At 44.6% G+C, this 13,460-nt stretch overlaps 1 protein-coding gene across 2 annotated transcripts in view; it reads left to right on the top strand.

Annotated features, from left to right (window-relative positions):
* The window catches only part of CLMP (CXADR like membrane protein), a 93,029-nt gene that overhangs the window by 75,184 nt on the left and 4,385 nt on the right, over window positions 1-13,460 (top strand). For both annotated transcript variants that reach the window (XM_067039180.1, XM_059068166.2), the window contains 3 exons: window positions 11,381-11,582; window positions 12,269-12,436; window positions 12,909-13,031. In XM_067039180.1, the coding sequence (XP_066895281.1) occupies window positions 11,381-11,582; window positions 12,269-12,436; window positions 12,909-13,031 (493 nt within the window). The remainder of the gene's footprint in view (window positions 1-11,380; window positions 11,583-12,268; window positions 12,437-12,908; window positions 13,032-13,460) is intronic.

Genomic DNA, 13,460 nt, shown 5'->3' with positions numbered 1-13,460 from the left:
TGTCGTAAGACAAACAGCCCTACAACAGCTGCGATTCATGTATTTAATTTGTTTGTTTGCAGAAAGATTAAATTTATTCACTGTTCCCCCATCACACCCCTGTTGATCCATGGCTTAGTCTTAGCACTACATCCCCTAGAATTAAAAAACAAAATAAAACAGAGAGGCACGCAAGCATCTGAGATTCAATGTGTGTCTGAACAAAAAAAATGAGTCAAATTGCAAGGCTGTAACTGAGCCCCAACCCATGTCAGAAGTGTTGTGAAATTCTCATATTAAATAGGGGTTATTTAATTATATTAAGATTATTTTATTTTTATAAATTTATTTATTTTTGGCTGCGTTGGGTCTTCCTTGCTGCACGTGGGCTTTCTCTCACTGCGGCGAGCGGGGGCTACGCTTCGCAGTGCGTGGGCTTCTCATTGCCGTGGCTTCTCTTGTTACGGGGCACGGGCTCTAGGCACGCGGGCTTCCGTAGTTGTGGCTCACGGGCTCAGTAGTTGTGACTCGCAGGCTCCAGAACGCAGGCTCAGTAGTTGTGGCTCATGGGTTTAGTTGCTCTGCAGCATGTGGGATCTCCCCGGACCAGGCAGGCATTGGCAGGCAGATTCTTAACCACTGAGCCACCGGGAAAGTCCCTATTAATATTATTTTGGGGGACTTCCCTGGCGGTCCAGTGGTTAGGACTCCGTGCTTTCACTGCCGAGGGAACGGTTCGATCCCTGATCTGGGAACTAAGATCCTGCAAGCCGGGTGGCCTGGCACCCCCCCACCCCCCAAAAAAAAATTATTTTGAAGTTGTATAATCTCTGCTTCCCAAAGATGTTAAGTACTTACCTGTAGTTATCTCTTGTTTCTTCATTTAATATTAGGACAGGATTTGGGGGAAAGGGAGGGAAAAGCAATATACCAGGAAAGCCTGTATACACAGGTGACCCTCACGCTTGATCTTGAGACCTGTGTAGGTGTTGTTTAGGTAAAAATAAAAGGAGTGGCATTTCAGAAGGAAAAGACTGTATGGTTCAAGACAAAGACACATCAGAGGACATTGTTCAGAATCAAGGGACTCAAGTTTGGGGACTAGGCTATTCAGAGATGTGAGGGCAGGGGTCAAAGCTGAGGTGTGGTCCAGGCTGCACTGGCCTTAGGGGCCACATTCAGAGGGTCAAACTGTAGACCGCAGCGTGCACAGGTGATGGGAAACAATGGAGGCTTTTAGCCAGGAGAGCTTCACTATAGAAATGAACGGAATGAATGGGGCTGAACAGTTTGGAAACCTTAGCGGCTTCCTTGAACCCAGAATCTGTCCAATAAAAGTGATCATGAGCGCTTACTATCTCATCCCACAGACGTCCTATGAAGTAGCTTGTCCCTGTGTGACAGTTGAGGACCTTAAGGTTTAGAAAAGTTCATTAGTTGAGCCCAGGCACACAGCTGTAGGTGCAGGAGCTCTCATTTGAATACAGAGGACTACCGACTTCCCAGCCAGTAGCATTTCTCAAAATTAGGCCTCAGAAGTGGATCCTAAGCAAGCAGACATTTTGTTTTTAATATAGACTAGAAAGTATCAGGGCGTATGGCACATACACTGTTTCATGAAACTTATGTTTCAGTTATATATGTGTATGCTCTGTGTGTGCTGGGTCAGGAAGAAAAATGTATCTCTTAGTGTGCGCCTGTTCAAAACGTTAGAAATCTCCTATGGTAGTGAACTTCTAACAGTCCAAAGCAGCCAGATTCAACTCTGGACCACACCTCCTAAGGCTCTCCGAAGTCAAAAGTACCTTTTGTTTTTTTTTGTTTGTTTGTTTTGTTTTGTTGTTGTTTTTGTGTGTGTGGTACGCGGGCCTCTCACCGCCGTGGCCTCTCCCGTTGCGGAGCACAGGCTCCGGACGCGCAGGCTCAGCGGCCATGGCTCACGGGCCCAGCCGCTCCGCAGCACGTGGGATCTTCCCGGACCGGGGCACGAACCCGCGTCCCCTGCATCGGCAGGCGGACTCTCAACCACTGCGCCACCGGGGAAGCCCAAAAGTACCTTTTAAGACAAAGGTATCTCCTGATATTAGTCCAGATACTAAAATGAACAAGGAAGAAATCCCCTAGACCACAAAGGGTCACCAACCTCCCACAGCCCACAAAACCCAAAAGTCCCTAAAAATCACCCAGCTCTGTACTGATTTCTAGGTTTAGAGTCTCTTTCTTCTTCTTAGGAAGCACATAGGTGATGTGCACCTACATAAATGTACACAAATATGAAAAAGTCAGAAAGGAAGAAAATAACATTAATTGAGTGCCTATTAAGTGTTCCACGCTTACTTGTTCTATTTCCAAACATCAGCCCCCCTACTCCCTCTCAGAGAGGAGGTGAGCTCTAAAGCTTCCAGTTTTTTCCTGTTGCTAATGTGTTTCATCCTCTCCCCATTATCCCACTGGTTTGGCATTTCTATGGCAGCTCCTCTACCCTGTAAGAAACCCATTCTTCCCATGGAGTGCAACAGGAGGTGGGGCAAGAACGCCCTGCAAACGTTTAAAACGAACAAGTACCACATCGGGAGGATGTGGTCCCAGCTCCTCCTGGTCTGAGTCTAAAGCACAGGGCTTTAAGTTGAACACCAGGAACCCTAAGGAATTATCTGCAAGATAAGATGTCATGTACCTTTTTTGGGGTCAGAGTTCATAGGTTTTATCTGATTGGGAGAAAAACAAAAAGCAGTGAGGTGGAATGAAGAAATTATTCAGAAATGTTGCTGGCCACCTCCTGGCACATGAGGCTGGTTGCCTTTTAAGGGATAAGAATAGGATAGAAACCTCTCCCTGGCCCTAAGAACTCCTCCCTGGGATGCCCAGCCTCAGTGGGAAATGCAGTTATTAATTAGCAGCTACAGGAGGGCCCCAAAGAACTACCCCATTCTAGCAGGATTCAACTGCAGGGCCCCAGTTTCAGGTTAAAGATATATGTACCATGGGCTTCCCTGGTGGCGCGGTGGTTGAGAGTCCACCTGCCGCTGCAGGGGACACGGGTTCGTGCCCCGGTCCGGGACGATCCCACGTGCCGCGGAGCGGCTGGGCCCGTGAGCCATGGCCGCTGAGCCTGTGCGTCCGGAGCCTGTGCTCCGCAAAGGGAGAGGCCACAACAGTGAGAGGCCCGCGTACTGCAAAAAAAAAAAAAAAAAAAAAAAAGATAAATGTACCCACCCCATGGAAGGCACTCTACAAATATTTATTAAACAAAAGAAAGGCCTTAAATCTAAGCAGTGTACTGGAGAGCCTACTTCCTTAATCTCCTTCATCTTGTCTTAAACTTTTCTCTGTATGATGCTGCCTTTTTTTTTTTTCTCGAATGCAAGGAGTTAATATTTGTTAAGTGTTTAGAACAGTGCCCAGCACAAAATAAATACCACATACGTGTTTGTTAAATAAAAACAGAAAACCCTGAGTGGGTGTATTGTGTTGTGTTGGTGGATTTTCATGTCTACCTCGAATTCACATGCTTCATCCCAGAGCCAAGCACTGTGCTGGCAGAGGAGGTGCTAAATGGTCATCAAGGGAAGGAATTGTGCCTATTCTCAAACATCGTCTCTGAAATTTTATTTTATTTTTTTCTCCACACCGCATGGCTTGCGGGATCTCAGTTCCCCGACTAGGGGTTGAACGTGAGCCACAGCAGTGAAAGCCCGGAATCCTAACCACTCGGCCACCAGGGAACTCCCATCTTAAATGTAATTCTTCCCATAAGGCTGTGGAGTCGGTAGGGTAAGGATTGTTACAGTAGTTTTCTTTTAATATGTGAGGAACATGAGACCTTACTTAATCTCCAGAAAACTTGGACTCTAAACCTTTCGGACTTGCAAACATGAAGGACTTGCCCGATCGATTTCAGGGCTCGGATCTGAACCAAGATTCCTAGGGTTAAAGCCCTCTGCCCCTCCCCATGCATTTCCTGTACTTTCTGGAATATTCCTCAGCTTGAAGACGGTGTTCAGGAGGCACCTCCCTAGAAGGTAAGTTGTGCAGGTGGCAGTTTTCAGGCTGGAGTAGGGAGAGAGCCTCTACTGGTATGATAACGAGGAGAATTAGCTCTCCAGTTGGCTGTTTCCCCGCCCCCATGCCTCCAAGGCCTCCTCCTGGTCTGTGGTCTCACTGAGACTTCACCAGTGACTCAGAGAGCCTCTAGGAAGAGAGGGTGGGAGGAAGAGGAGCTGTCATCCAGAAGTGAGGCGGGACTTGAATATTAAGCGATCCGAGATGACAGTCATTCGTTTTACTCTGAGGTTGTTGGTATTTTACTGGAGTTCTCGTTCTTGTGTTTCCATATCCACTATATGAATAGCCTCATTCTCCCGTCTGTGTTCCTGGTCTCTTATTCATGCTTTCAGCGATCCTACCCAGTCTCCTGGCTTTAAACCCCAACCACATGCTTATAATTCCTAAATGCCTATTTCCAGTCCAGGCCTCACCCCGGCACAGAAGACTCTCAAGTATGCAGCTGCTTACTGCACACCTCCTTTGGGTGGCCAGCAGGTACCTCAAATGGAGTAAGTCCAAAACGAAACTCCTGACCCCTCCCCACTCCCCACACTCTGACCCCAAACCTGCTCTGTGCAGTCTTCCCCCTCTTGGTCGAGGGCAGTTCTCTCCCTGCGTGGACTCATGCCAAAAACCTGGGAGTAGTCCTGGACTCCTCTTTCTCTTGTCGACGAAAAATGAGTCAGTCAATCTAAGAAAGAACTGGAAAATTTGAGCCCAGTTTGAGGATTGTAACCCGGGAAGAGCATCTCAGAAAGCTCTGAGAACTGTTCTGCCCCTTAGAACTCAAGACACAGTTTATATATGTTTTTAATGTATTTATTTATTTTATTTTTATTTATTTTTTGGCTGCGTTGGGTCTTCGTTGCTGTGCACAGGCTTTCTCTAGTTGCGGCGAGCAGGGGCTACTCCTCCTTGCGGTGCACGGGCTTCTCACCGCGGTGGCTTCTCTTGTTATGGAGCATGGACTCTAGGCGCGCGGGCTTCAGTGGTTGTGGCTCACGGGCTCTAGAGCGCAGGCTCAGTAGTTGTGGCGCATGGGCTTAGCTGCTCTGCGGCATGTGGAATCTTCCTGGACCAGGGCTCGAACCCGTGTCCCCTGCATTGGCAGGCGGATTCTTAACCACTGTGCCCCCAGGGAAGCCCTATATATGTTTTTTGAGCCAGAGGGCTGTACATTAAATGACATATGATCGACAGGTTACATAATTCAGATTTAAGCAACATCGTGGTGGGTCACGTGACCCTTTACAAGATCAAGAAGGAATATTATCTCTAAGGAGCTGTCTTGCTGAGGCTAGGACAATGTTGCTCTTTACAGCTGAGCAGGCATTCCTGCTGATGGGGGGCTGTGGTCAATGCAAAATGCAGACACACGATGCAGAGTGGGGTGGGGGGTGGGGGCAAAGGGCAAAGAAGAATCTTTATGTTTAAATCATTCTTGTCTTGCCATAAATATGAATTTTAGTTCACACTCTCATAACACAAACATTTCAATAAGGTGCTCAGTCAGTCTATTGGGAAATCTAGTAGGTTCTATCTCAAAATCCATTCAGAATCTGATGACTTCTTATCACTTCCATTGCTTCCCTTCCAGGCATAGTATCTCTTGCCTGGATCTTCACTACTATAGCCTCCCGACTCGTTTTCCTGTATCCACCCTTGGCCTCCTACAGCCTATTCTCAAAACATGAATCGGTCTTGATACTCCTCTGCTCAGAGCCCTCTAGTGGCCCCCCATTTCCCTCAGAGTAAAAGGCATCTTTACAGTGGCCCACGAGGCCCCAGCGCCTGACTTCATCTCCCGTCCTCCAGCTACCTGGCCTCCCTGCTGTTCCTCAAACAGGCCAGGCGCCCTCCCACCTGAGGGCCTTTGTACTGGCTCTTTCCTCTGCCTAGAACTCTGCCCCGAGGTAGCTCCAAGGCTAGGTCTGTGTCTCCTTCAAGTGTGTGCTCTAATTTCACCTTCCAGTGAGGCCTACCTTGATGACCTTATTTAAATTGCAGTCTGTCTTCCTGGCCCACAGCCCCCCTCCCCTGCTCTGTATTTTCATAGTATTTCATGCTGTCAGATCTCCCATATAATGTTCTTTTATGTCTGTTTTCCATCACTAGAATATATGCTTCTCAAGGGCTGGATCTTTACATGTTGTGTTCCCTGATGTTTCCCCAGTGCCTAAAACAGGTGCTGGCACAGAGTGGAGGCTCAAAATGTGTTGAATACATGACTGTCATCTTGGATCTCTTCAGCTTAAGATTCAAGTCCAGCCTTTGGTCACATGTCCAGCCTTACCTATGGATGACTCTCCCTCCTACCCTCTCTTCGCTCTCCTAAATATTCTCTAACTGGCCATGCTTGCCAATTTGTTTTATTATTTTGGCCGTGCCACGTGGCTTGTGGGATCTTAGTTCCCTGTCCAGGGATCAAACCGGTGCCCCCCCTGCAGTGGAGCACAGAGTCCTAACCACTGGACCACGTGGTCAGGGGACTCCCCCAATTTGCTTTAAGACGTCTTTGAAGAGTTCACCTCAGCCTTAGGGAGCAGCCTGATAGTGCTGTCCTAGCGAAGCTGCCCCAATTCCCCCTCCACCCTCATACCAGTAAGAAGGAGACACCCCCATAGTGCTGTTCCCAGTAACCTTTCAGGTTCTCTAATGTAAAGACTCAGTGAGTTGAACCTGGAGACCACACCCTAAGGGAGGCAGCTGTAGGGGAGCGGGAACGCACGGGAAACAGCCTTCAAGGGATCTAATTCCCCTCATTGTCACACCAAAGTGGCTTTCTCTGTACCGGAGCCTGAAGACTTGGCCCTTCCCTGCAATACACCATAGGGAGGTGCCTCCTGAACATCAGCTTTATGCTTAGAGTCCAAGTGTTCTGGAGATGAATTAGGGTCTAGCTTTCCTCATGTATTAACTTCTGCAGAAATGGAAGTTAACTTGTGGAATGCTGATGGTGATGCCAAGCTTCCTATCCATAGGATGGAAATGGTTCCTGTTAGAGATGCAAATGAATTTTTGTCCGAAGGAGAATATAAACTCTTTAGTCCACTTCTCCTGTGAACCTGTTGTAACAGCTTTCTGGTTCCATCATTAATTAACGAGTTAAGTAAAATCTTTGATACGTGTTTATTTTCTACGTATATGAGAGTCGCGATTTCACCTTTTTTAAAAAAAAGTTGTTCTTTAAAACTGTACGGGAGGAAAAAAGTATCTTTTCCCCTCTACCCTCCTAGGTGTTCAGGCTGGGGCACTGTCAGATTGACAAAAGACAGGCTAATTTAAAAAAGCAAACATTTTATTAACCGAAGCATTGTGTGAGTAACAGCTGGGAGTGCCCAGCAATGAGTAACTCAAAGAGGCGGTTATCGGTTACCTAATTGAGTGTGGGAAGGGAGGGGTATTAAGGGCACTTACGGAAAAGCAAATGACCTTTTGGAAAGATCAATGGGCCCTTAGAAGAATAGATGGGAGATGTGGTAGTTTGTGACAATGTCTGGGTGTGATGCCCACCTCTGATCTCCGGGAAGGGAAGGTTAGAGTTGCCCTGGGAAGGGGGATTTATGGACACAAATTCTTTGGGGAGGCTCTGCTTTTGGGCGGAGAAGGTATTTCAGGAGCTCAAGTGACTTCCGCTGAAATGTATCCCTATGCTTATGCCAAGTGGCATGTTTGGGGGTGGCATGTCCTGGTCCCTGACAACACTTATAAAATTCATTTCCCTGTATTGTTATCATCTCTAGAACGGTGCCAAGTGTAGAGTATGTTTTCAATTAGTGTTTATTAAATAAACGATTGACGGGTTGCAAAGTTGCCTAGCCAAAGACAGTCAATGGCAACAGACATACATAAAATCAGAGCGGCCTGAAGGATCTCCCACACAATGCCCAGAATTATGGAAGGAGGGCCCAGCAGCCTGTTTGCCCAGCGTCTTGTCTTTCACACTTTCTCCTCACGTAAAAATGGCGCCAAGACATGCTGTGGATGACAGCATTCTTCGTCTGAGTGTCCTATCAGGGAAGGTTTCATAAGGAATTAACATTGATTTGGGGTTTAAAAGAATGAATAGGGGTTCTTTACGTGGAGAGATAGAGAAAGGGGAGTTTCTAAGTGGAGAAATGCAGTGGGCAAAGGCGTGTTAGCACAAAGAAAGTGCACCTCATATGAAAGCAAGGGAAGTGTACCGTGACTACACCCAGGAATGTGAGGGGGACTCAATAGGAAACGAGGCTGGGAAGGTAAAATGCAGAGATCATTTTGATGTCCCTGGTCTGACTCTGGTCATCATTCCGAGGTGGCGCGGAGCCATGAAAGGTTTTTGATCTGGGAAAGAGCCAGCGTGAGTTTTACATTAATATTAACTTGGCATTAACTTACATTATTATGTAAGGTAGACTGAAGAAGACAGACGTCTATAGTGTCCAGGAAGCTGGAAATATAAAACTGGAGCTCAAAAATATGTTGGCGATAGTGACAAAGATGTCAGAATTATCACAACTGTGGTGTTAGTTGAAGTGAGGGGACAAAATCGAATACTGAGAACGTGTAAAGTGTATTATCGATTGCAGTGTTTACCTTAATTTTCTTACTTGCTGCTCCCCCATTCCCCCCCCCCCCACAAAACTGTGAGGCCCCAGTGTAGGAACTGTGTCTCATTCCTGCTTGTTTTCCAGTGCCCAGCAAAGCACCCAGCAGATGCGTTCAATAAATATTTGCTGAAGAAAAAGAACATGCAGAGAAAGGAGAAAACATTTTTTTTCAGAGAGGTGTTAAGGGCAAAATGGATGATACTGAAAAGTTTTGATATAATGGTGAGAGCATTTATGGCCATTTTATTGGGTGGCTTCATATCTTTTCAGGGAAGCATTTCCTGTGCTGCAGAGCATCATGTGATTGACAGTAGGGTTAAGGGCTTAAAGTAGAGTGAAACAATTTGGAACAGCTGCAGCCAGAAATGTGCTTGGGGGACTCCCATATGCTTGCTGCCTTTTTTTAGTGCTGTTCTGTGTATCTGGCATGCTCCCTCCAGCAAGCTTCTCCCTGCCTCTCTAATCTCTTATTTAGTCTACTCATCTTTCAAAGCCTAACCCAAATGCCACCAACTTTTCTGGGACATTGTCTCTTGATACTCTTTTCAAGTTAATCATTCCTTTTTCTATGTTTATACTTCTCTCCTTGTTAATCCTGCTAGATTATAAAATACTTGATGATAAGAAGAGGGTTTTCCTTCATCAGTATAGCCTCCTCCTGACCTCTTGGGGAGCAGTCATTCCATAAATGTTTGCTGATGTTTAAATCAAGTAAGTTTAGGAATATGATTGCTAAGTGGCGGGGAGGACAAAACTGAAGTTATATGGCTTGAGGTCTTGGTAGACAAGATCAGCATGGTTTTTGTGATTACCAGGAGGTGATGGACTAAGAGAACCAGGAAAAGGTTCAAGAACTAGAGGTAGTGTTACAGGCAGATGAAAATCCAGTAAAAATCATGATTGTTTTTTCCTGTTGGGGAAATCTAAAGTTTGGTCTCCCTACCAGGGAAAACAAAGACTTGAAGCTCACGTGTATTTTATGGATGGAAAGGACGCAATGTTTTCCCACCTAACTTACGACTTCACAGTGAAGCCAGACAAAGAAGGAAAACCAACAATGAATCCCTCAGTATCAAGCCTAGATTTTAACCATAAACTTCTACTCCTTAACTTCAGCTGGACTCGAAACTTTTGTAAAAACAAAACACATTTTTTCATTTCACATTTTCTCCTTCATTTCCAAGCTTTCTGGAAGAGCAGTTTCTGAGCAGCGAAATGAGTGCAGGTGGGACAAGGAGAGGTAACTGTGGTAACCAAAACAATGAACTGGATGGCTTTGGGCGGCCACGTTCAAATCCTGGTTCTGCTATGTGCCGCTGAAATGGGGACAGATAACGCCTACTTGGAAAAACTGTGAGAAATAAACTAGATGTAAAAGCACTTAGCACAAGGAGTGTATGTACTTTGACCAGATCACGTGCAAGTGGTAGGAAATGCAAAAGTGAGGAAGGTATGCAGGGGAAAGGTAAGTCTCCTCCCCTCTTTAGCCTCCATTCTCTCAATTCCCCTCAGAGTCAACTCTGGGGACCGTTCTGAGCATTTACTTCTTTCTTGGACTCAGCTGTGAGAACTTGAGTCTGTAACTCAAATTTAAAATTCCTTATAACACAGGGAACTATACTCAATATTTTGTAATAACCTATAAGGGAAGAGAATCTGAAAAAGATTGTATATATATATATATGTATATATATGTATATATGTATATGTGTGTATATAGGTATGTGTGTATATGTATATGTGTGTATATGTGTGTATGTATATATGTATACATCTATATATGTATATGTGTATATATGTATGTGTGTATATGTATATGTGTGTATATATGTATATATATGTGTGTATGTATATATGTATATATCTATACATGTATATATGTATGTGTGTATATATGTATATATGTGTGTATTTATGCGTATATGTATATATGTGTATATATATTACACACATTTATGTATATATGTGTATATATACACATATATATTATATATATACATATATATATATATATATATCACTGAATTGCTGTGCTGTGCACCTGAAACTAACATGATATTCTAAATCAACTATACTTCAATAAAAAATACACATATAAGGGGCTTCCCTGGTGGCGCAGTGGTTGAGAATCCGCCTGCCGATGCAGGGGACACGGGTTCGTGCCCAGGTCCTGGAAGATCCCACATGCCGCGGAGCGGCCGGGCCCGTGAGCCATGGCTGCTGAGCCTGCGCGTCCGGAGCCTGTGCTCCGCAACGGGAGAAGCCACAACAGTGAGAGGCCCACCTACCACAAAAAAAAAAAAAAAAAAAAAAAAAAAAAAAAAAACCACATAAAATTTTTTTTAATAAAAATAAAATTCCTTACCTTTAAAATGTAAAAGTTCTGAGCATTTAATGCAACAAGTACTACTTTATAGTTAAAATGCTACACAAATATGAGGTGTTCATATTCTTAGAAAAAGGAAGGCCTAGACAAAGTGTATTTAAGTTTGTTTAGAACAGAGATCTCTTGGACTCTTAGAATCACCCCCAGCCTTGACTGCTTTGTTCCATTTCCTTTCCTCGTCTTTTATTTATTTATTATTTTTTTGGCCGCACCGTGTGGCTTCATGCAGGATCTTATGCGCCCCCTGCAGTGGAAGCACAGAGCCCCAACCACTGGACCACCAGGAATTCCCATCCTTTCTTCATCTTGACCTCAGCTGGAGGGCAAGGCCGAGAGCCACACAACTTGACTCTGCCTCTTGACTCTACCTGTCCCACAGGTGATCACTTACTCCAGTCGTCATGTTTACAATAACTTGACTGAGGAACAGAAGGGCCGAGTGGCCTTCGCTTCCAATTTCCTGGCAGGAGATGCTTCCCTGCAGATTGAGCCTCTGAAGCCCAGCGATGCGGGCCGGTACACCTGCAAGGTGAAGAATTCAGGGCGCTATGTGTGGAGCCACGTCATCTTAAAAGTCTTAGGTAAGACAGAGTGTCCTCATAAATGCCTACATCTTATTAATAAGGTCTTGGTGAGGGATAGGCAAATGTGTCACACTGGTATAAAACTTCTTGTTCAATCCTTCGTGTTAGACAGAAGTCACCTAGTCCAGTTCCCTGGGAAGAAGTGTGTATGTTTTGTATTTTAGCCGTAATGAAAGAAGAAAAAATAATCACAGTTTTCCACGGTAGCCCATTACAAAATTTAAATATCCTCGAATGTTTAAATAGTATCCTCATACTTAACAAATCTCTCAGATCTGCTTCAAGTCCATTTCTCTATTTTGTGATAGCAAGAACTACTAAGTTCTTAATTGCTTACAAGTTAATGAACTTCTGTCCCTGTTTCAGTATTAGTAAAATCACACTCAACTTTCCTAAAATTTCCAATTATAAAAGTTTCTTTTCTTTGAGAAGTGATGAGAGAATTTCTGAGGCAGCCTCTAAAACTTACAACAGCACCACTGGAAACAGCTGGAATTGGGTGTATATGTGTGCAGGGGATGGAAGTGGGTATATTTTGGAGGGTGATGTAAAGCATGGCGAGGTAACAAAGTGCTATTGAATCCACACTCAGAAGTTGACCATATGGGTGGGAAAAACAAGTCAACAGGATGTAGTTCTTCCACTGAATCGGGTGTTTGGGGATTTTTTTTTTTTTTTGCCAGTGAGACCATCAAAGCCCAAGTGTGAATTGGAAGGAGAGCTGACAGAAGGAAGTGACCTGACTCTACAGTGTGAGTCATCCTCTGGCACAAAGCCCATTGTGTATTACTGGCAGCGAATCCCGGAGAAGGAGGGAGAGGATGAACGTTTGCCTCCCAAATCTAGGATTGGTACGTCATCTTTCTACCGCTCTATTGAGACAGCAGGACAGTACTCTCTCCATGAATTCTAAATCTGGTTTTGTCAGCAACTCACAAGGTGACTTTGAACACACTGCTGGACCTCTTTGAACTTCCATTTTTCATCCCTAAACGGGGACAGAAAAATCCGTCTTTTCTTTCCTCAAATGGCAAAAATAAAAGTGGTAAGGAGATTAGGAATAAATGTACTCTATAAATCCATTGTATCTAATTATTGTGATTAGTATCCCTTAAATGTTCAGAATCTTTTGTAACTTTTGAGGATGCACTGCCGTTTAAAGGAATGTTCACCTTTCTTCCCACATTCCAAAAAGGGATCGATTCTCTCACCTCAGCCTTACCAAACCGTATTACATTGATAGAATCTGAGGTCAGCGACACAATAAACGATAAATATAGACCTTGTCACTAGGGGATTACAGTCATCTTTCTGCTTGTGTAGACTACAGCCACCCTGGGCGCGTCCTGCTGCAGAATCTCACCATGTCCTCCTCTGGGCTGTACCAGTGCACAGCGGGCAATGAGGCCGGGAAGGAGAGCTGTGCGGTGCGGGTGACTGTTCAGTGTAAGTACCCAAAGGGTTGCTTTGGTTTTGTCTCTGCACTGGGGTTCCGTGTAAAATGTTTTTAATCACAAGTAAGAGTAAGGTCAACATCTTTATCTACAGAAGAACATGGCTATCACTGAAATAAATTCAGTAGTTACCAAGGACTGTTCAACAGTTGTAGCTAACTCTGTATTTATAGTATGTGTGAATTTTCCAGCCCCCTAAAGAAATTTATTATATCCAGGAGGGGACCAAAACCAAATGGAGGTTTCCTTTATAGATATAAATTTCCCTTACAAAGGGTAACGTCTACTCTGTTTTCAGAGCGTCTCTTGTGTCTGCTGTTTCTCAAAAATAATCTGCTCAAAATAATCCTAATGTCAACGAGGCATGTTTTGGGGTGTCGTATTCTGCTCCCCTTCAATATCAAGAGGGACAGTCATACCA

Source organism: Kogia breviceps, chromosome 7 (genome assembly GCF_026419965.1).
Source record: "Kogia breviceps isolate mKogBre1 chromosome 7, mKogBre1 haplotype 1, whole genome shotgun sequence".
NCBI lineage: Eukaryota > Metazoa > Chordata > Mammalia > Artiodactyla > Physeteridae > Kogia > Kogia breviceps.
This window is presented reverse-complemented; position numbering and strand designations above follow the sequence as displayed.